The 24465-nt window shown below is 40.4% G+C and overlaps 1 protein-coding gene across 3 annotated transcripts; it reads left to right on the top strand.

Annotated features, from left to right (window-relative positions):
* The first annotated feature begins 270 nt into the window (after positions 1–270).
* LOC131228154 (alpha-L-arabinofuranosidase 1) lies at positions 271–18350 on the top strand. Of its 3 annotated transcripts, none has more exons than XM_058223983.1 (18): positions 271–424; positions 2150–2354; positions 3871–3925; positions 4256–4467; positions 4847–4968; positions 5276–5429; positions 7943–8012; positions 9164–9309; positions 9411–9456; positions 9552–9604; positions 11597–11741; positions 13530–13648; positions 13798–13875; positions 13959–14062; positions 15012–15068; positions 15652–15850; positions 17343–17489; positions 18057–18350. In XM_058223983.1, exons 2-18 carry the CDS (start codon positions 2178–2180, stop codon positions 18186–18188), a joined length of 2016 nt encoding a protein of 671 aa, XP_058079966.1. In that variant the 5' UTR covers positions 271–424; positions 2150–2177; the 3' UTR covers positions 18189–18350. The 3 variants fall into 3 exon arrangements, with proteins under 3 accessions (XP_058079966.1, XP_058079965.1, XP_058079967.1); XM_058223982.1 differs by having other exon boundaries at positions 301–462; XM_058223984.1 differs by lacking the exon at positions 15652–15850 and having other exon boundaries at positions 301–462; positions 18057–18277.
* The last annotated feature ends 6115 nt before the right edge of the window (positions 18351–24465 follow it).

The following is a 24465-nucleotide window of genomic DNA, read 5'->3' as shown; positions in this document are numbered from 1 at the left end:
CATTTTTTTGGTCGTTTAACTGGATTATTTCAATTTTCAAGCCTTTGATAATTTGGTCCTTTTTCTTTGAAAATGAACGGTCACTTGTATTATCAATGAGTTAAAATACTCAATCTGAGAACTTTCTTGAGAAATATCCATCCAAGATGAGCCCTATCAGATAAACGGTGGTTATAACTGAAAAAGATTCAAATCCAACGGTTAGTGTGCCGACGTATCGTGTAATCGTACGTCCAGATGTATCCGTGAAAACCTCCGGAAGATGATGCGATTAAGCTACGCACCCTCGCGTAGCTTTAAATTTCGTTCACAGAAGAGTGGAAATAAAACAGAGAACGTCCAACAGCTTTTGGCATCCTCTCTCTCTCTCTCTCTCTCTCTCTCTCTCAAAACCCTAGAAAAGAACTGATTTTCTTCATTTGAGGTAAGTCCAATCTAAAGAACTGATTTTCTTCATTTGAGGTAATTCCAATCTCTCACTCCCCACTGATTTTCTCAGCTTTGTGATCAAATCTCTTCAAGAACTTCATCTCATCAGTCGGTTTTCCCGATCGAGATCGGTTGGATTTAGATCATTTTTCGAATTTTTGTATTTTTTTTCCGTATTTTCTATTTGAGGTACGCTTCTATAGAAATGCCTTTCTGTTCTGTTTTGCTTTTCATGATTTGTATCGATGGAAATGGTATCTGTAATCTACAGTGCGTTATACGAAAGATAGAGCCAGGCATTTTTATTTTATTTTTATTTTTTCTCGCAGGGTAGTAGTATGGTAGTGAGTCTTATTTATGCAGTTTCAGCTGGTAATTAGTTTTGAAAGATCTTTATGGTAGTCCGCAGGACTACACGAAGTTGTTGTCCCTGGATCACTTGGCGCCTGCACTTAGTGGTAGGAACTGTTTATTTGGTTGGTATTATTGCGGATGGTCGGCTGTGCTAAAACTGCAGTGGTTGGATGATTTGCAGTATGCAGCTAATGAACTTTTTCTGCATGTTGATCGTTAAGCAATTGGCTTTTTGTTTTTATTATTTTCAGTATTGAGTGCATGTTAGCGTGCCCTCTCGGCGCCCACCGGATTGTCCGATTAACATGTCTTTAGGCATCTGCATTGGGGCTTACTAGATGAACGGTTTGATCGTGTTTGGTTGTTTGGAGGAGGGCCATCTGGACTACAGTTTCAGGTGTTCCTGTGGAGATATTGCCCCTTCTCACCTTGGTACAAATGTCTGTTTGTTTTTTTCTTTTCCTGTTGCCTGATGGAATTCGATAAAATTTGTCACTGTTTTCAAGATTCAACTTTTGAAGCATTGGAGTTGTAGTTCATCAGACACCTACAATGTTTATTTCAGACCAGAATTCCCTATAGGTTGGGCCCACTGTACAGATCCAGATCGTTTGTCCAGTGGCCTCACCATGGATGAGCTATAGGCTAGAGAGCTACTCCATTGACCACCCCAACCACTGAATGCTGGAACTTTTCTTTTTTCATTTGCATATGATGTTGGCTATGTTTTAGTTCTAACCATCCATTTACTCCAACAAGTGGATGTATCACTGCAAACTACGGTGGCCTTGCAAATGGACAGTTTGTATCACTACAAACTGGGCCTTGCCTGTTCGGAATACTGGCTCCAACCAATGTTTTTCTTTCATGCCAGCATATGGGTGGGCCCCACCTTTCAGTTGCAAACCATTTGTTGGGCGGGCCCCAAAATGGATGTTTGATGGGGCCAAAATTCATTTGGACAGTCCCAATCATTGATTGGTGGAATTGTTTATGTTGCACATGGACCACCGACTATGTTTCTAATCTATGGTGTGTTGGGAGAAGCATCCTTTCTCAACCACACACAGCAATATCAAGCAAACGAAAAAAGAGAAAAGACACAAATCACAACACAGAAATTTACGTGGTTCCCTTTCGTTACTCCACAGATTCATGGATTCACATGATCAAATGGTGTTTTTATTGTTGCTTGTACACGTACTTATTTGCCCGTGATGTGTATGGTGGGGACAGAAGGTCGCTATGGATCTTCCCTTGGATTGCATATATAGACATGATGGATAAGCCTTTTGGAGATTCTGTTTCTTTTACTACTGTTTGATTGGATATAACAAATTGGCTTTCTATGTTTGTGCTGCATTAGGGTCTGAGGTTGGATTTAGCAAGGAGATATGAGTGTTCGTTGGCCTTCTACTTGTGTTCTGTTTTATGCACTGTTTGTACTGTGCGCTTTGTGTCGGAGCTTTGTTTCTGGAGAAGGGGCAAACCAGACTGCAAAACTAATAGTAGATGCTTCGGGACAATTGGGCCGGCCAATCCCTGAAACATTGTTTGGCATATTCTTCGAGGTGAAATCCTGTACTTCTATTTAGCCAGTTTTCACTACTTTTTAGTATAGGGTTGTTGTTATTGTTGTTATCTTTTTTGACCCTCGTCATTTTTTTTGTGAAAGACATCAACTCGAATGGTTACTGGTCTGGCTCATCTAGTTGGATTTGATCAGTTGTGTGGGTCACATGATGTTTGGTTTTCCATTGTTTTCTATGGTGTGGTTCACATGCTGGGTGGATTGGTCTAATTTTTGCATCAGGTTGCATACACTTGATATGTTTACACTCATGTTTTACTTATGGTCCAACTAGTTGTGCATGAGACTTCCTCATATAGTTGCTTCATGTGTGTGAAACTTCCTTACATGTACATAAATACATCAGGAAGTCTCACATGCAGCTAGATGGGCCATAAGTTACCATCCTACTAGCATGTAAGTGTAAACATGTCTACTATGTACAGCATCCAACCTGTACAAAATGTGGGTCACCACATGAATAAAGCTGATGCAAAAATCAGGCCAATTTTCTCATCATCTGGAACACTCCATATAAAACAATGGACAATCACCGACCTAATCCAAAGTATGCATGTGGCTTATCTGATGAGTGGATCTCCCCAGTTTTCCACCAGGTGATGTTCATGATGGGGCCAGCCTATTGGGTGGGTTGGATGTCATGCACACTTCACACATGGCATGTTGGTGATTATGCATAAATGCACTATAACTTAGTGATCCAACTAGTTGCATGTGAGACCTCCAAACACATTTTCCTGATCAATTATATGCTTAAAGTAGGCACGTGTAGATGCTTAGTTATGCACATAGTATCTGAGTTTAGAGATGCAATCTAGGGTCCTGATTCATGAGGAAGTTAAGTAGCATCCTGATGCACCTATATATGCAAAGGGGGCCCATGGTTTGTTGATCAGATTCATTGATCTGCAGGGGCCCATCTGGATGGGTGAAGCCCCAAAAATCCCAGATTGGAACATTCTAATCTTTTGATATGTGGCCTACAAATAGAGGGCTAAGGAAAAGATATAACGGTGATCCAGAAAAAAAGGGTGAATGTTAGATGATTGTCTTCCAATCTAGAAGATTTCTTGGGTATCCGCATCTACAACGGGGCTCATTATGTGGATGGTCTGGATTGCATGAACTTGGGCTCCACTTGTAGAGAGAACCAGGGCCTTAGGACGTTTTTTTACCTCCTGTGCATCGGGATTTCAGGACCTTAAAAATTTCTCCAAGTTAGACCTTCAGTTTGTCAAATCTAGAGCAGATCATTTATTTTTCAGTCTTGAAATTTCTTTTTCTTTTATAATTGTACATTGTTCTGTTATTTCGACATGTTACATAGATTTTGTACACCCACTTAAATTTTATTGGAGTGTGAATTATACATAGTTTGAGGTTGGGGAAAGACTCCTAGGTCATTTTGATTTGCCACCATTTCTTGAATGAATAGGCCAAGTACTGTGATTTTACTTGTTAGAACTTTTCATGAGTTCATTCTATACATATTGCAGGAGATCAACCATGCAGGGGCTGGTGGGTTATGGGCAGAGCTTGTAAGCAACAGAGGTAATTTGAATGCTTGAAAGTTTAAATGTTGGTGGGCAGTATATAGAATGGTTCAAACAAAATTGGAAAATAGCATTCTATGGCTGACACCAATTTTTTCTTTTTTTCCTTGTGTATCTTTCGAGGAGATAGCATGCAGATTGGTATTAGTGTGTGGAGATATTGATCGCATGTCAACTTAATCCTTGGTCCTTGGTCTTTATTTTGAGAGGCTCATGCAATTTCATATCCAGGTTTTGAAGCTTAGTGTGTGGAGATATTGATCGCATGTCAACTTAATCCTTGGTCCTTGGTCTTTATTTTGAGAGGCTCATGCAATTTCATATCCAGGTTTTGAAGCTGGGGGCCCTAACACTCCGTCGAACATCGACCCTTGGTCCATAATTGGAAGTGAGTCATCAATAGTTGTATCAACCGACCGTTCATCATGTTTCAGTCGTAACAAGGTTGCACTTCGAATGGATGTTCTGTGTGATAGTGAGGGCTCTAATACCTGTCCACCTGGTGGAGTTGGAATATATAATCCTGGGTACTGGGGCATGGTACGTAATTATGAATACTCTATGAAAAGGTGGTTGTCTTGCCTCCCTCCTTTCCAAATTTTATTAATGATGAGATAGGATCTGTTTCGAGTACACAAAATTTGGAAATGATGATTCATGCTAGACCTATAACGTAATTGCTTGAAGTTGATGCTCTCTGCTTCTTGGTCTCATACTGAAGAATTCTTTGATTCAGTATGGTTTTCTAGGACTGAAATTTCTCACTCAATTTCACTTAAATTTTGTGATGCACTTACATTTTTGTTACTGTATTTTAGCATTTTAATATTAAATAGGGATTCTTTACCTGATTGTGGAAGTTACTCTCTTAATTGATTTTGGACTTTTTGTTCATCCATGCTTTTCTGTTATTTTCCAGAATATCGAACAAGGGAAAACATATAAAGTGGTTCTTCATGTCCAGTCGCTGGAATCAGTGAACTTGTCCGTTTCATTGGCAAGCTCAGATGGATTGCAAGAACTGGCTACTGGATATATTATGTGAGCATACATTTTGGATTTGTCTTATCATCATCATCATCATCATTGGAGCCTTGTCCCAGCTATTTGGTCTCTGCTTTACGAATACTATTTTGTTGATCATATTTGAAACAAGAATTCCCACAATTCATGGCAAAAGGTCTATGACAGGGGGCCCACCAGACATCCACCCTGCTCTAACCTGGCTTGGTACTGGCCTTAATGGAATTATATAGTTGAAAGCAAATTTGTAATTAATTGTTCACTGCTATTCATAGTTTTCATTGCTGTAGTTCACTGTCTGTTCTAATTTATCTTGTTCCGTCAGAGCTTCTGCCTCAGATGTTTCCAACTGGACAAAAGTGGAGCTTGTGTTAGAAGCCAAACAAACAGATCATAATGCAAGACTTCAATTAACTACTACCAAAAAAGGAGTGATTTGGTTTGACCAAGTATCAGCTATGCCTGTGGACACACACAAAGTAAGTATTCTTTCTGAAATCATCTTAACTGTCTCTGGTTAAAAGTACTAGTATTCTTGTATTCCTTGGGATAATAAGATGCACATGAGTCAGTTCTTTTAAATTTGCGTATGACTCTATTGTGGATCTTATGTGGAAGAACTACAATTGCAGTAAGTCTTAAAATGATGCACCATCATGTTATGGGCTGACTCAGACCAGATGATAATTAAGTGGACTCTTAGATAAGTATTCCAAAGGTTCAGCATGCATACTTGAAGATGCCTACATTGATGAAGCAATGAAGTTCTTAGGAAGCTGTATGCAGTGGTGGTTTATGCGTGCGTGCATGCACGACCACATGTGCATGAGTGCATGAGTTGGTTTGTGCGTGCAGTGATTGGGGGCCGTGAAAGTGATGTGGGAAGGGCATGGTAACTTACCTCTTTCACTCATGAATCATGATAACATTTGCAGTGAGAAATGGGGTGTATTTCCATTTCTATTTAGATGATTGCATAGAATGACTGCTGGTTGGCCGTACTGTTATCAAGTACCTGGTACAATTCTTTGGAAATTTTCATTTCAGACGCTTGGTCAACTTCATCCAGGCAATTGTGGATGTGTTTTTATGGCGTCGCTATACCTTTTTGGCCGAACTGATAGTTACATGTGTTTTTCTTGATTAAATATTTACATAGCTTTAGTTGGCCAATCCCAATGTATTGGGATAAGGCTTGAATGATGATAATGATGATATTTACATAGCTTTAGAGCTAATGTGTCATTTTGCCTACTGTGGAGGGATGATATGCATGAATTCTCTAGACCATTAATTTCCTTTGGCTATTAGTTATAGAAGTTCTTTCTGCCGACTCCATGAGGCCAAGGGGGTGGATCTTTTCACTTTTATATCTTGTGGTTTGTATTACTAAAAAAATAAAAAGAAGTCGTGGGCTCAAGCCAGCTTCAGCCAGTTCAAGTGTCTATGGGTGTTCTGTATGAGGTCACTATCCCTCTTTTGGCCAAAAAGATAGGTGAAGATGGTATGTCTCTTCCATGATCTTTCATGGCTAGATATTTACATAGCCTCAGTGCTAACTCAATCAGGATGCATATTGTGGAGGGGCGATATGCGGGGTTTCCCTGGGTCATTCATTTTCTTAGGCTATTACTTATAGAAGTTTTAACTGCCGCCTTCATGAGGCCAAGAGGGTGGATCTTCCAGTTTTGTTTCTTGGGTTCATTGGTTAGCTCAATCAACATTCTTCCTTTAAGCTGCTCTATTTTGAACTAGGGCCCTGCATTTTTTAGGCTTTGGCACTTGGAATGTAGTCTCTAGAAGTGGCTCTTTGCCCGTAGAAGTTTGCAGAGGCTGACTCCAGGGTCTAAACACAATGAGCCATGTTGTTGCCCCTCGCTAAGTGGTGTTTTTTTGTCAAGAGATGAATTTCAACTTTCAGCACTGCTGTGATTTGACATGAGTGTGCCTGCGTATTCCTGGTGGCAATTCATTTGTCAGTGGACCTGAAGGACTCCATCCTAAACAACTTCTAGATAATTCGTTAATCATGTTGACCATTAACCCATCCTTGTGGCCAGGGAACGTATTTGTGTCTTCACTCGTGGATGGTTCAAGATCGAACTTGGGAGTACCAAAGGGGATCAAAAGGACTTTTTTTATATAAAAAAAATAGAAAATAAAAATGTCTCCACAGATAGGTTGTGCCCAGGCTGCACCCTTTTGCTCAATTTGGACTTTCAGTGCTTTCTTGCCTGCAGATAAGTGTGCATGATGGTGTTCCTACTAAGCTTGCAACCTCAATACCCAAAAACTAATGAATTATCCTCACTGCAATGTTCTTGTGGTACCATTAAATCAATAGTCTTGGGACCAATTCAAATTCTAGGTTCCTATAACATACTTTTAATTTTCCACTTTCTAATTATGTATTTATATTTTTTATGGATAACTTTCTAGATGTGTTTCTGTTTGTGGTTCTTTATATCAGTTGGAGGAATTTTGACTTTGTTTTTCCTGTGAATTTTCTGCATTGAGAAGTGTATAAGCTGATGATTATTTATTGAGATCTGAGGTTTAATTTCTAGGTTATCATAATATAATTTCTGTAGTGATCCATCATGTCAATGTTAAGGATGAGTTGTATTCCCACTAATATAATATGCAGGGTCTTCAACCTGAGGATATGCACAACATACCGGGGTTTATCAATTTGTACAAAATGGGTCCCATGGTTCAATAATCCAGACTGTTGGTCTGTCACAGTGGATGGATTATGTGTCCCAAAAATCTCCCAGATTGTAAGATCCTAGACACCAACATGGTTCCATTCTCTAGATCCCAGACACCAATAGTCCATCCTCGACTATTGGTCTGGATCACTAAATCATGACCTTCATTGTGTACAAACTGAAAATCTGAGTATCCCTGCATATGTCATGGATTCTATAATTGCTCATTCTCATGTTTCTCACTGATTAAATGCTTTGTATCAAAAATTTTCTTTATACAGGGACATGGTTTCCGGAAAGAGCTTTTTTCCATGCTTGCAGATCTAAAACCTCAGTTTCTTAGATTTCCAGGTACTGAATGAGATTATTTGATTCAGTTTACCAGTTCCATGCTTTACATACTATTTCAACTTATCATAAGTTTTAGGGCCAATGGATTTTCACTAGACAATCAGTTGCCAACAGTTCTATTGGAGTACGTATTTTGGTCTGAAGCTTGTGATAATGAGGGTTACACCACATGTACAAACGATGTACTTATGGTTATTTGTCACACATCATATTTAGCAATAATTAGTACTAGCCCTTCATTGTCCAACATATTTGGAACCATAACTATGTGCATTATTTTGAGAAGTTCATCCAGGGCATTTTCTAAAATTTGCCTAGAACTTTAGAGAGTTACTCTGTATTATTTCCGGGTTTCACAATCTGTCCTCTGTAATTTCATATCCACATGAGCAGGCTCTCTCTGAGGTCCTGCCGATAAACAATGCATCGCCAGAGTTTCTCACACTAATATTAATTATTATTCAAGTAAAGGACAACTTTTTGATTGTAATCAACTCGTCAATTGTAATCAACCTATGTAATATACTATTGGGTAGCACTTGATTGTAATCAACCTATGCAAAGTATATTACATAGTGCCTGTGGGAGTTTTGTGCACTCATTGCCGGTCCCAAGCCCGGATAAATGAAGAGGGTTGTGTCAGGTCCTCCGCCTGCATCAGACTTTTGCCATAACTTTCATCTTTCCAGGAAAAGACTTGATGACCTATGGTTTAACTGAAGTTATGGCCCTTGATAGAGTGGAATGGTCGAAAATGATACATGTAGCTGACCCCTATTAATTGGGATAAGCTTGCATGGTGCTGATGATGGCGATGATTCAAGGACACCATGCCTGAAAGTTGTTGCACTTACCATAGATAAAATAAATGCAATCCGACTTTTTTTCCCCAGTCCGTAATTCCTTTGTGATTCAGATGGTGGATGAGCTGAACTGATACCAAGTAGTTTCCTAGAATATCTAGAATAAATCCTTTTTTCTTTTGTTTCTTTTACAAGTTATCCTCCATCTGAAATAGTGGTTGATTCACCTTGGTTCTCCAGCTTTTGTCTGCTTTTATCTTTTATATTTAGTAGCAACATGCTTTACGAGAAGGCTTCATAGGATTTTGAACAAACTGATGAAGTTAGTTTCTTTTCCCTTTGAACTAGGTGGTTGTTTTGTTGAAGGCGAGTGGCTAAGAAATGCATTTCGTTGGAGAGAAAACATTGGTCCATGGGAAGAAAGGCCTGGTCACTTTGGTGATGTTTGGATGTACTGGACGGATGATGGACTCGGATACTATGAATTTCTTCAAGTATGTGTCTTAAGGTATTTTTGAGTGCAGGTTCTTGTTGTGAAGAGCTTTCCCCAATTTATAGTTTTAGAAACTTAGGTGTTTCAATTTGCTTGCTGCAGCTTGCAGAGGACCTAGGTGCACGGCCAATATGGGTATTCAATAATGGTACTTTTCTATTGCTTTTCTGAGTTCATAAACATGCTTTTGATGACAAACCATTTTCCCTTTAATATGGTGCGTTGGATCCTCTTGTATTACAGGAATCAGCCATAATGATCAGGTGGCTACTTCCAGCATCTCGCCGTTTGTTCAGGTAGGTCTTGAGCTCTGTTACTTGCACTGTATGTGACCATCCACTGTTGAATTGATCAAGCTTGTAGCTTCATGATAAAATCATCCAGGGTTTTGAATTCCAAAGTGCTGTTGGGAATTTGCTTGAGATGCTAATAATGCAAAACATGAACTCAAGCGATGACTAACCCCATTTAGATGGGATAAAGCTTAGATAATGATGATGAACTCAAGCCATGCATCCAGAAATTTTTTTGGGGAGTCAATAAGGTCCACAAGCAGGCTATGCAAAACAAAAATGAACACCTAATACACTGTTTGAATTGTTTTTCTTATTTTATGATCAATAGTTTTATTACATTCCTTGTGCCTTTTGCAACTACTATTTCTTTACATCTGTATTTGTATGTCAGGACTGTCTGCAATGACCATATTGGAAAGATTTGAGCTCGCAGCTTGATTTTGTATTCTGCTCCTCTTGGGTATTATTATTATTATTTAATTAGGACTACGGGCCTCAGCAAATAAGCTGTTTAGATTCTCTCTTTAGTTAGAAGAGTGGCAACATTTCACATGATGTGACTATTATGTTAGAAAATTTTGGCCCTATAACCCCTTAATGCCTTAGTTTTGAGGTCAAATAACCAATTGGATATGAATATTATTATACCTTAATGGACTTTGGTAATTATAACCTTTGTTTTCAAACCAGGACTCAGCTTGGGACTTGATCAGTCACCAGGCAGAGTTGACTTGGTGAGTCCTGAGTTGACCAGGTGAGTTACGAAAAGTTTCTCTCTCTCTCTCTCTCTCTCTCTCTCTCTCTCTCTTTTGGATAAAGGTTGACTTCCACCATTTTTTTATTTTTTATATTTTTTAAAAGAATTTCCACCGGGAAACAACAACAACAACAACAATAGTTGAGACTTGAGAGTGTATGTTTCACTCGAATGGGAGCGATATGACTGTTGTACCAGGTTGATCAATCCCATGGAGATAACCACAGACTTAACCTTTAGTAAGCTATAATTTTGATAATAAAAATACCTATAATACATAATGGTAAATGTGTAGGATGAATGATAAATATACAAGATGTAACAGGTCTATATGAAAGATCAACGACGAAATTCAAATAGCAATGATTGAAGCAAAGATCAATGGTTAGGATTTGCTAGATGATGCGGGGGTGTAGATGTTACCTGATTCGAGAAATCCTATCCTTGATTAGATGTACTGGGGCTTTGAAGATTTAAGTGCTGGATCACGTCGGTTGACTTGGGTTGGTTCCAACAGGTCAGCTGAGTTGAGGAAAAGGCATTATGATGTGTGTGTGTGTGGAAGAAGCTGATGATGATAGTGGACACCCAAAGTAGATCTGGTGGATCTTGCCATGGATGGTGGATGCCCATCGAAGGAGAAGAAAAAGAAGATGATAGCGGCGGCGGTAGTTCCAAGGATGATGGGTCTCGGGAAGGTGGATGCCCAAATATTCCAGATTGGAGGATCCTAACCTAAAATCTTCTGATCGGTGTCACCCTGGACACCTAACACTCTTCTAGAGTGGAGGGTCCTAGCCAAAAACCTAAAAAAAGAATAAATAAATAATTTTAGATATAAGAGCAGCAGCAGCAAGTTGTTGACTCCCTTGTGAATTGTGCCTGTGATCATCATGCATTACATGTGTCATGGCGATTACACGTGGGCTTGCCCAATTATTTTGTCATCAGATTGTCCCACCTGGGATGCTAAGCTCTCGTTCTCTCTCATTCTTGTCTTAAATAATAAAGACGCATATCTGTTAATTCATTCATTAGCGTCAGAAAACACCATTGTTTCCTTGTCATAACATGGAGATGGTCCAATCGTTAATCTCTTCACAGATTTTAATGAATGACCTGGACATATCCTTGGGTTCTCTTATTTTAAAATGGGATCATAATAATCATGGCTACAAACATGTACCAGTCTTGAGACACCACAAAGCAACTGATGATCTTAACCTCTAATGCAGGACGTTCTTGATAGTATTGAGTTTGCTAGAGGGGATCCTAATTCGAAGTGGGGTTCTGTTCGAGCAGAAATGGGACACCCAGAACCATTCCAGTTGAGATATGTTGCAATTGGAAATGAGGATTGTGGGAAAAAGAATTATCGAGGTACACATCATAGCTTTTTTCTTTTTCTTGTTTTCTTTCTATTTGGAGTTTACAACATTGTACTTCATATGCGGATGATTGAGGCATGATAAAGGATGTGGGGAACTATATCCATTTTCTCCTCTGAACGGACTAGACAAGTCCAAGTTAAGTCAAATGGACATCTACCAAGAACAAGAAGACTTTGTACGCACTTAGATATCATTGGCTTGGAATTGATTGGCACTAATTTCAGCAGAATCACCCAAACCTTAGGTTTATTCCTCAGTTGTATCATCAAAGAAATACTAATAGCTTGTAATTTGAAATTATGTTTGAGATTGTATATTCTCCTCAGGTCAAGAACAAGATAGGTAGAACTCAAAAGTTTACGGTTGCCATCTGAGCTTCAGTTGGAATAATTCACGAAATAAATATCGATGCTTTACATGATGCCTAATTCAGAGATCTATGCTTCCTAGGTTACATGTCAATATAGTGTTGGGCACATGAACATGCTTGGGTTTCGCCATCCTCACCAGAATGAAAGAGAAAAACCAACTGTAGGATTTTATTCGTAGTCACAAGCTTTCTCTTAATAAATTAGTTCTTCGAGATTTTTTGTTAGAGCCTTTCCTCAAAGACGCCCTGAGTAAGAGTAGGGTACCAACCTAGACTCAAGTTCTACACAGTAGAACATTTGAAATTACTCCAATGCTGGATTCTCTCGAGACACTAGTCACTTTTGGAGAGATCTGATGGCACCTCCCTCCAGAGTGCTATTCGACTTCAAGGGGCAAAGAGGGAGAAGTGAGAGATGTTAAGTAGTGACAATGATAATACTAATAAAGAAAAAATATATTGAAAGAGAACCGAGGCTCCTGAAAGGATTAGAACTCACATTTGCAAACTGCCCCACATCATGTCTGATTCTTGATATTCAACTAGAGGATCTATATTCTATGCCCTTTTATTAAGATGGAGGTCTTGAATGACTTCCTGCAAAATAACTTATGTGAATGTCAACCCACAAAACAACAGCACAAGAATAAAAAATGACAATGATATAATGTAAAAGCAAACATATGGAAATGCTGAATTTATATTCTCAACAACCCGCCCCCCCCCCCCCCCCCCCAATTCTCAACCCTGATTTTCCAATCTCAATAACAGCTTGCTGAAGACAAATAAGCCTTCAGAGAGATAAAGCTTTTGATGTCTCAATAATCTTTGTCGTAAATCAACAGGCCATAACAGAACATGATGCCCATCAGTTTATTCTGGTATTGATGAATGCTAGATAGCTATTTGATATGCCCCTGCGTTCTCCTCTTCTTAGATTGCTAGGCAACACTGCAGTTACGAGATACACTAGCAAGGTAACTTCTCAGTTCTTTGCGTTTCTTCCCATTTGGATTTTTCAATACATCAATTTCCAAACTTTGTGCTCACCTCTCATAGGAAACTGTATCTGTAATTTGGAAACCGTTGAAGACGAGACAGGAATTGAAGATTTATTCATTTCAATTAATTGTCAATAACTGGATCAACTGAAATGCTGGAGTTTTAGATATTTTTCTATAATTAATTTATCATGGTCTCTGCTAGATAGATAGTTGAGATCCTTGTATGTATTACAAACTAGCTAAGATAATAGTGTTTTACTAGACACGCTTTATTGTGAATTTTTACTTTTATGGCCTCTAGCTTTTTTCAGAAGAGCTGTTATTGTGTTTTGATGTATCAAATTTCAAGGATGATAGAGCTAAGTGCAAGTGACTGAACATATTCTGACTTGTTGTTGAGCAGGAAATTATGTCAAGTTCTATAATGCTATAAAAGATGCCTACCCGGACATCCAGATAATCTCAAACTGTGATGGGTCTTCTCGCCAATTGGACCATCCAGCTGATATGTATGATTATCATGTAAGCATGTGCAAACAGCACTTCTGCTCACTTTATAGATGGTGTTACATCCATCCAACTTTTCTTTGTACTGTTGCTCAACGAGGTTGAAACTGTAGTTATGTGGTCCATCAAGATCCAGTGTCTAACTATACAGTTTCCTTGGATAGATTTATACCTCTGCAAACAACATGTTTTCCAAGTCTCATCAATTTGATCAGACGACACGCACTAACAATGGCCCAAAGGTAGGATTTGTAGCAATTTACGACTAGTAAACTTTATATGCTATAAGTGTCTACGGATAACAACTTTGTGAATTCAATTCTAGGCTTTTGTGAGTGAGTATGCTGTGACTGGAAAAGATGCTGGCACTGGAAGTCTTTTGGCAGCACTGGCAGAAGCTGGATTCCTTATTGGATTGGAATGGAACAGGTCTATATATACATTTTTTTTTCCATCATGAAGGGCTTGTCATGTGTAAGATTTTTGTGTGTGATGTGTGTCTGAGTACAGATGCATGAGTCAATAGTTTTTGGTCATTTCTTTTAAAACATCTGACATGGTGTTATGAACTATATTCTATAGTCTTACAGTGAAGCCACAATGCATTTATAAGATTGCTTTAATTCCATTAACATCTAGCTTGCACATTTTGATATCTGACTCAATTTAGAGCGTGATTCAACCAAAAGTCTTGGAAGTGGTATGTTTTTTAGTATTCTTATAGCTAACGATTATAATGGGAAATGCTGATAGAAGAGAGAGTATAATGGGAAAGGTTCAGTGGAAAATGCTTATAAGCTGATAATCAAGCTCTTGTATTCATACATGTGGCACACATGTGAGATTTGAATCACTCATCTGGTTGATTCTACCATCTGATAGGAAGTGCCGATAATCGTAATGACCAAATGGTCCTAGACACTGACAAGAGGAGTTTTGCCAATTGAGTGTTGATAATTGGTGGGTTCTTTTCTATTTCATGTCTAAGCATCAAGTCCTCACAGTGGCAGCTAGGATCATCCAAACAATTTGATTTGTGGGGTATGCCTCATCCATGTATCCCAACAACTGAACGGTCTGGATCTGCATATATGGCAACGTATAGCTGTAGTGCTTGATAACTTAGATAATAGTTCTTTCTTGATACTTACCCTATTATAAATATCTCATGGATCAAACATTTGGTCGTGTATGATCTTAGTAACTACGTAGTTAAAATGGCATAGCTTCATGCGATGTGAACATACAAGCATTGAGACCCTCTTCTGTTTTGAACCTATAACCTATGCTTAAACAATTGAATTTGTCGTCATCCATGCATTTCTTGTTAACCATTGGTTGCTGAAAAACTGTGTTTCTATGTTATTTTCCAACACAGTGATATTGTTCATATGGCAAGCTATGCACCACTTTTTGTCAACAGCAATGATCGCAGGTACCTTTTTCTTGTTTTTTTTTTTTTTTTCAACCTTTTCTTTGGGCCACTTTTAAGTGAATTCTTTCGAGAACGGATGATATATATGGTATCCTCGGGTGGCATCCTTTGTTTTGTAATAGTGGTGCCCACATATATATGTATGTATGTATGTATGTATAATCTGACAGGCCATACAGTGGATGGACCTTGCCCCAGGAAAAAAAATAAAAATCCTTGATAGTCATAGGACTGCTTTTTTTTCTTTTTTTTCCCCCCTTTTCTGAAGGGTGGCTAATATAGAAAAAAGGACCAATAGTGAGTGACCCTTATTGGTGGCCTGCAAGATAAGAAAAGAAAATGCAGCAGTGTCCCCATTCAACTGAAAAAACAAGGCCAAAGACTCGACCGTGAGGTTTATCAATCTGGGAGGCTTTTAGGGCATGGTGTGCCCAAGCATATCAATGGTGTGAACCTCTGAACCATGCACTGCACTTGTACAAACTGAAAACACACACACACCCCCCCCGCGCTCTCTCTCTCTCTCAGCAATTTTACCTATTTTATGGCATGTTTAAAAATTGAAAAATATTCAATGATGAAGGTGGAATCCGGATGCCATTGTCTTCAATTCATGGCAGCAGTACGGAACTCCTAGCTACTGGGTGCAACAGTTTTTCAAGGAATCAAGTGGTGCAACCCTTCATCCTGCCATACTCCAATCAAATTCCTCCAATTCTTTGATCGCATCTGCAATTACTTGGCAAAGTTCGGAGGATGACAGCTATTATCTAAGAATAAAGGTCTTAAATCTCTGCTTTACCTTTTCAATTTTTAGCAATGTGTCTCGAAATTGTGTTCTTAATTGGGTTTATAAAGTATTTATAAAGTATTCATTTGTATTGTTCCCATGGATGTTGCTCTCGGCATCACTTAGAGATAAATCAGGATTTTTTCTCAAATATGTTTATCTCGTGTGTTCATAGTACACTCGCAAGGAAATCCATTCTAGCAAATATACTTACTTCTTGATGTGATGCATGCTCATCATAGCATAAGCATAGATGAGAATTGTTCCACTGTTCTGTTAACTAACAGAAAAGTAGACATAGTTTCCTAGGATCAAGGAATTCCGTAATGGTTATGGCCACTACTGTTACCTTTACGATACGGGCTGTAATGGCCATTATGGCTCCCATAACAACCTTTATGGTCTCTCTTCCTCTTCTTCTTCTTTTTTAATTGAAAAAAAAAAAACCCTCGAAAAACCTGTGACAACCCTGTAATGGACCATTACAGAGCCGTTGTGGCCTTCACGGGGGGTGTAACGGGCTGTTACAGGTCATTTTTTTTAATTGACGGCCGTTACAATCCCATAATGCGTAACGGTTGCCTCCATTACCTTCACACAACAGCCATCACGGCATACCATGCTTGGGATGCTACATGGATGCATCAACGGGTAGACAGATGATAATTAAAGAGCCTGAAAACTTGACTTAACTTGCGTATCCCCCTTTCTTCTAACAAATGGAGATTGATCTCCCTTAACTGCATACATATGGAAGAAAAGAATAAAGGGAAATATTCTTACCTTTCCACGGTTATCTGATCTTCAACATATGTATTCCAGTTGATTATTGTTTTAACGTTGTATGCTGCATGGAAATTGCTCTCCCTTAACTGCTCACATATGGAAGGTTAGGCAACTAAAGCATTTGCATATGATATAACTATTTTCCACATTACATGATCATATAGCCAATGGGACTATGCGGTTAGACCATCAGCCGTCACTGAAAAGCTGTGCCAACTGATGGCTGATTATTTTTTCCCATTTCTATGGATACAATTGAATTTACACTGTGTAGAGGTCATACCTACAACCTCTTGCCTAGAGGGTAGAGGTCCAAACCACCACGCTGCAAGATTTTTTACGTTTTACATGCTTTATTATTATTATTATTATTATTATTTCAAATCTTTATGCCTTCGTAGATTTCAAGGGTTGGAATGGTTGGACTTGCCACTTGGACTGGTTTGGACCAGAAACGGATTGGGGTCCGGTCTGGCTCTTAAAACATTGTTCATAGCCTGTTCCTATTTCCAGTATATTTTCTTCTTTCAAGGATATGCTGTTTTCTCAGTCAGCTACTTCTCCTCTTGGCCTCCGATGAATCATTGTTTCAGTTGTTAATTTGATTGCATTCGTCATGACCCGCCCCATGTTTCAAGTGAACTTTTGTTTTTTTTGGCAGCACTGTTTTGATTAAGTAGAGTGAAATGTTTATGTAGATTGTCAACTTCGGGAGTAACACCGTGTATCTTAAGATCTCCATTGATGGATTGGACGCTAACTCCATCAGCTCCTTCGGGTCAACAAAGATCGAACTCACATCCAATTATGTAATGGATGAGAATTCCTTCAAAGAGCCAAATAAGGTAAATCATTGAGTCATACTTTTCTGTCATTTAATGTGGAATGGATGCATCTATGTAAGATGCATGTATGGTGCCACCGGCCGACATGCTGATCTTTACCATTACTGTCAGGCCCATATATGCAAGTTTGTTGATGTATGAAATATACAATGCAGTGGCAATTACCAGTATTCCATGCATGCCAGCAGTTGGTGCAGGTGGACCCACCTTCCGTTGGCTAACACCTTTCATCTGGTGGGCCCTACTGTGGAGCGCAATGCTGCACGATGCTCCCCCATTTCAACATCTTAGCCATCAAAGACAAATAGATGGCTTAGAAGACAGAAAAGGTCCACTTGTCAGATGCGTGGAATGTTAGACGGAGATTTTTTGGTCCATGTCCTATCCATTGGGTGACCCATCAGATGAATGATCTGGATCATTGAAAGAGGGCCCCACCTCTGCGGAATGCTTGGAACTAATGGAAACACCTATAATTTGAGTTGAGAAGTATATAATCATGCCTCTAATGTATTGGGGTACAAACCTTTTATATTTATTTATTTATTTATAAATTGAATTCTACAGATAGTGCCAGCTCCAAGCACCCTTGAAAGTGCAGGAACAGACATGGACGTCGTACTCAAACCACATTCCTTCACAGCATTCGATGTATCGCTCCTTCCGGCCATACTTCCGGTATATAAATCATCTATTTAAAACTAAAAAGAAATCAGTGTTAGTAACAATACACAAGGAAAAGCTGGCAGGTAATTATGATGTATGGCTTCGATGAGTTCCAGTCGGCAGTTTGGATGGCCCATCTGTTTGATTGGTATCATTTGTTCTAATAAAAGGAAGATTAGCCCAGCTTGTAAATTATGTCAATGTATTGTTTTCTATGTCGTAGACATTTCTGTTTAACTTAGGGGATTGATATAGGGAGAACAGGGGTGAAAGAGGGCCACCTGATAGGGATAGTACAGCTGACCATGGGCCAGGAACTAAAACAGTTGCCATGATATAGGTAGGACCCATGAGTTAAGTCGCCTATCCGGAAGTGGGCCGATCAGGTAAAAGTAGATCGGCGACAGAAGGGGCATCCTGCTACATGGTTGGGTGGTGTATTTATGTGGGTGACTCAGGGTTAAAAGATTCAGTGACTCGGACCAACTCGTTTGGTCCTGAGTCAGGACTCGCCTGAGTCAGGGTCCGAGTCAGGGGTGGCTTGGGGTATTGAACCGGGCAGGAAGCTATCGAGTCTGAGTCGATTTGGACGAGTCACGTTGGACTCATCTGGGTCTTAAAACCATGGTGTGTAGCTAAAGCTTTATAGTGGGAGTATAGATTTTGTGTGGTTTTTGTTAGCACTCAATGGGCCGGGTTAGGGCCAGGACGGGCCGAGCGCTGTCCAATCCTGGCCTGTAATTCTGAACCTAAGCCTAAATCCAGCCCATGCCTGTGATGGGCTGAAATAGTCCAGCCCGAGCCCAAGCCCTGAATATATCTGTGGATGAATGATATTTTGGCGTGCCTCGTGTGAGAGAGGGAGAGAATTGAAAGAAAAGGGAGAAAGGTAGGTTTGGAAAAGACCTATTGAGCCTGGCTAGGTTTATGGGCCCCGAGTAAATCGAGCTCCTCATTTAAGCCTGAGCGACTGTTGGGCGTGATAAACCACCCCAATCCGGCTAATACGGGCAAAACCTGAAGGCCCGTTGGGACTTCTCGGCCCATTGACAGGCCTAGTTTTTGGAGTCTCGATTAGGGCAGGTCCTCTTTAAGTCGTCCATTGTTTCTATAGTGTGGCCCAGCTGACAGTGGGCAGGCATGATTTTTGACAAAGTAATATTCGTGGTGGGCCTTCCTTTTTGCACGGGTAGAATGTGACAACCGTGTGACATGTTGGCACGTGTTACTGATCTTATGTGAAGCTAACCTACAGCCACTTGTAGAAGATTAGTTACCCTTTAAAAACAAGCTGTACTGGTGATTGAGAAGTGATCACCAACAGAGCATGCAAGCTAATCTTTCCTGCTAGCTTTGGTGGGTGTTACCCTTAACGTGGGGCCTACCTTTATGATTTGTCACGTATCCATGCCATCCACCTTAGTGGGTGTTACCCTTTTAAGTTCTGGGATCACGTCCTAAAATGGGCAACGGATTGGCTACTCCCCCTGCCACCAGCCTGGTGGTGGGTGCTCTGTGGGCCCCACTATGATGTATGTGTTTCATCCATGCCGTCCATATATTTTTCTATGTCATTTTAGGGTATGAGACCAAAAATGAGATATCCCCAATCTCAAGTGGACCACATTATGGGAAAACGTGTTGAATGAACGTTGACCATTAAAAACTTTTTGGGGGCCATAAAAGTTTTGGATCAAGATGATCTTTGTTTTTTCTCTTCATCTAGGTCTGTATGACCTAATCAACAGATTGGATGTCAAATAAAAACTACGGTGGGCCTTAGGAGGATTTTAATGGTGGATATCCAATCACTATTGTTTTCCTGTGGTGTGGTCCACCTGAGATTTATATGCCTTTTATTTTTGGTATCAAACTATAAAATGATCTTTAAAAATGGATGGATGGAATGGATGAAACACATACATCATTTTGGTCCCACAGAGCACCCAATACTAGCCACCGGGCTAGTGGCAGGGGGAGTAGCCAATCCTCTTCACCTAAAGTGATATGGGAAAACGGATGGACGGTGTTGATATACGCACATTCATCAAGGTAGACCCCACACGGTGAGGGTAAAACCTAATCCACTCCCCTTGGACAAGTTGTTGACAATGGTTTTGACTAGGGGTGCACACGGGTTAGTTCTGTCCGGTTTTGGGGTGAAACCGGAATTGAACCGTTCCTAACGGTTCTAGGATATTTGGAACCGGAACCGGACCGTTAGCACCCTAGAACCGGACTGTTAAAACCGGATCGGTTCTACGGTTCTGGGCTTTTTATAATTCAGCCCAAATGTATGTTTTATTTTATTATCTAGCCCATGTCTATTCATGTTGTGATCCATTTGATGAATAGTTTAGATATTATATAAGGTATGCAAAAATACATTTATAGAAACAATTAAATGGTGCATTATAAACCAGAAATTATGAGTCAAATATGGAAACAATCAAAGGGTTCTTGGTTTAGTTCCACGGTTCGATTCTACGAATCGGATCTATGGTTCAGTTCGGTTCTACATACTCCCAAACCGAGAACCGAATTGATGTAATTGATTCTTTGATTTTTTAAACCGGAACCAGAACCGGACCAAACCAGACCGTTTGGTCGGTTCCAGTTCAGTTCCATGGTTCTACCGATTCGATGTGCACCCCTAATTTTGATTGTCAATGGGCCAATGCCTAGGTAAGCCTGTACTTGCGGCCCATTAATTTGGTGCGCCGGAAAATGCACAGGACCAATGCCTAGGTATGCCTGAACCTGTTCCATCTATTTGGTAGGCCTGAAATTGCACTCATGCGTGCCTGCAGGCCTCGAATTCTTGGAAGCGGATTGGCTGGCGTACCACACACCAGCAACCTAGGTGATGTGGGTACGTGCGTGCGAAGACGAGCGTTGACGCTCCTCGAGCTCCGAGTTGTACGGAGAGTTAGAAGGAGATCAAAGTTATATGGGCCCAACAATGATGTATTTATTATATCTACACCGTTCATCAATTTGACGATATCATTTTAGATCTAGACCCAAAAATGAGTAATTTCCATGGCTTAAGTGGACCACACCACAAATAGAATTGGGGACAATGATTCTCACCGTTAAAACATTCATAAGGTCCACCGCAATCTGTTCGTAAGGTCACAGAGACGTGGTTTCAATGACAGGTGTTGAATTCTCCACTGCTTTTTACAGTGCGGTTCACATGATTTTTTGTATCTGTCTTATTTTTCGGCTCGGACGGTTTGGATATAACTCATACCCATGATGGGACCCACAGAACTTGGTGACGTCAACACACCAGCTAGGTTGCTGCTACGTGGTACACCAGCCAATCCGCTTCCGGAGTTCTTCAGCCATGACAATAAATGGGCTGAGACGGCTTGACCCACGCGGCAATAGACAAGATGTTAAGAAATCCTTTCGCAGGAAGTTCCTGCGCTGGAAAACTGGGTGGGGCCAACGTAATCTTTTTAACAAAACCACTCCGTACATCTCCGTTTTCTGGGCGGATTTCCTGCGAAAGCCTTTCGCAGGAAGTTCCTGCGCTGGAAAACTGGGTGGGGCCCAACGTAATGTTTTTAAGAAATCCACTCCGTACATCCGTTTTCTGAGCTTATTTTAATACTTGAGACCAAAACTGAGAATGATCCAAGACTCAAGTGGGCCGCACTAGAGTAAAAGGTAGGTAGGAAAATTCCTACCGTTGAAAACTTTCTGGGGTAGAAAGTGATGTTTACATGACATCCATACCGTTAATAACGTCATTCCTACTTGGATGAACTGAAAACATAAATATTAGCCTGATTCAAAACTTCTGTAGCCCACAAATATTTCAACTGTGTACCTTCGATAATCACATTTTATGTCCACTTGAGTATTAGATACGGTTCATTTTAATCCTATCATCCTAAAAATATCTCGGAAAACGGATGGCCGGGGTGGATTTCTCAAAAACATCACGTTGGGCCCCTCCCAGGTTTCCAGTGCAGGAACTTCCTGCGAAAGGCTTTCGCAGGAAATCCGCGTCCCTTAAATGCAAACCTGACAGAAAAATGGATTGGACGGACGGCCCAGCGGCTCGACACGGCTCGTACGGAGCTTCGATTCGAGTTGAGTGAAGCTTTTTTGAGCCGAGTGGAAAAAAGTTACCGAACTAACCCTGCTCGTGTACAGCTCTAAAATTGATGGATGTGGACCATATGGTAGTCTAACAGAGTATCAGGTCTCATTTTAGAGAAGCGGATTGAGTACTGTGTAAACTCTGTAGGTCCACTGCGATGTATGCGTCTTATCTACACCGTCCAGACATTTTACCAGGTCATTTGAGGCATGAACCCAAATTACAGGGAAGATCAGGTGGATGTCTCTGATTGATCTGTGACCCCGGAACTGTACCGTCATGAAAATTGACGGATACGGTAATCTAAGAGATTTTTTTTTTGGAAATATGAGCCGTCCATGACAGGGCCCACCAGGTAGATGTCCCCAATTGATCTGTTACACTGGAAACTGATTGGCTATTCCCCTGCCACTAGCATGTGACAAGTGGTCGGTGCTCTGCGGGCCCTACTATGATGTATGTATTATATCCATTCCGTTCATCCATTTTTAAAGATCATTTTATGTTTCGAACCAAAATATGAGAATCTTATAAATCTCAGGTGGACCACACCACAGGAAAACACTAGTGATTGGATATCCACCATTAAAATCCTCCTGAGGCCCACTGTACTGTTTATTTGACATCCAATCTGTTGATTATGTCATACAACCTAGATGAAGGGAAAAAACAAAGATCAGCTTGATCCAAAACTTCTATGGGCCACGTTCAATCAACATTGTTTCCTGTAATGTGGTCCACTTAAGATTGGGATGTATCTCATTTTTTGTATATTACCATAAAATGATCTAGGAAAATATATGGACGGCATTGATGAAACACATACATCATGGTGGGGCCCACAGAGCACCGACCACTAGCAATTGGCTAGTGGCAGGGGGAGTAGCCAATCTGTTCTCAAGTTCCAGCTGTGTGGGGCCCTCCATAATGAGTGAGTGCCAATCCAACCCATCCATTAGAAGCCCCTCATGTTAGGCTTATATCCAAAAAACATCCAGCTTCATCCAGAACTCAGGTGGACCACACCAAAGGGAGCAACAGGGGACACTGGGAGGGGGATGCCCGCTGCAGAAACTTCCAGATGGAATCTGGGCCCCACAAAGTTATATATATACAATCCAACCCGTTCATCAGGTGTGGACCACCGGGTTGAAGGGACATACTGAAAATAAAGCCATTCCGAAACTTAGTTGGGCAACAATTACATTTCTCCTGGTGGTGTGTCCCACATAAGTTTTCGACAGGATGATTCTTGCGATGTACGGTGGAATGAACTGCCGCAACAGATGTACGGTTGGGATTCCATAAACAAATCACGGGTGGTTCCCACACATATACATGAGAAATGATCAGTGCTCCTAGTTGCATGGGATATTTAGACACTAATGAATTAATCGTGACCGTTCAACAAGATAACTTTTGGTACTCGCCAAGGTGTTACTTGTCTAGAAAATCTGAGCCGTGCAAAAGGTGGGCCATACCGTAAAGATCATCTGAGACAAAAACCACAATGGTTAGCTTATCAAGTGGGCCACACCGTCGAAATCAATGGACAGACAATGGTCTGACTGAGTATATGGGGTCCACTACAGGTGAATTTATAACCATCCAAACAGTATGAGATCGTGATAAGAAGTGGGCCCCACTGGCATTTGACTTTTTCTTTCAGGGCCTGTTTGGCTGGGCCGATTGGAAGGGATTGGATTGGATTGGAAGGTAAATCCCGGGATTGGACCGGCGTGCCAAATAGACTCAGGATTCTGATCCGGGATATAGCAATCCCTTGCCAGCAATCCACGGACATCACCATCGTTACCTTAAAATCCATCCAATCCACCTTAATCCCATACAATTTTGTCTTGGACGTGTTTGGTTCCACGGATTGAAACGGATTGGAAGGTGCAATCTCAGGATTGGACGGGTGTGCCAAACAGACTTAGTGATCTAAATCCTGGGACATAGCAATCCCATGGATCTTGCACCAATCCACTGACGCAGCCATCATTACTTTGAAAGTGATGCCATCTACCCTAATACCATTCAATCCCTTTCAATCCGCAGGCCAAACAGGCCCTTAGATTAAGATTTTGAGAACAGGTAGCCATCTGATCAGGACATGAGATTCAGCGACAGCTAATCATTCTCTATCTTTTATTGCATTTTAATAGAGAGTTTTAGTTGTTGCCATTACAG

This window comes from Magnolia sinica, chromosome 15 (genome assembly GCF_029962835.1).
Source record: "Magnolia sinica isolate HGM2019 chromosome 15, MsV1, whole genome shotgun sequence".
Taxonomy (NCBI): Eukaryota; Viridiplantae; Streptophyta; class Magnoliopsida; order Magnoliales; family Magnoliaceae; genus Magnolia; species Magnolia sinica.
The sequence above is the reverse complement of the archived record's forward strand: the minus strand, read 5'-3'. Positions and strand labels throughout refer to the sequence as shown.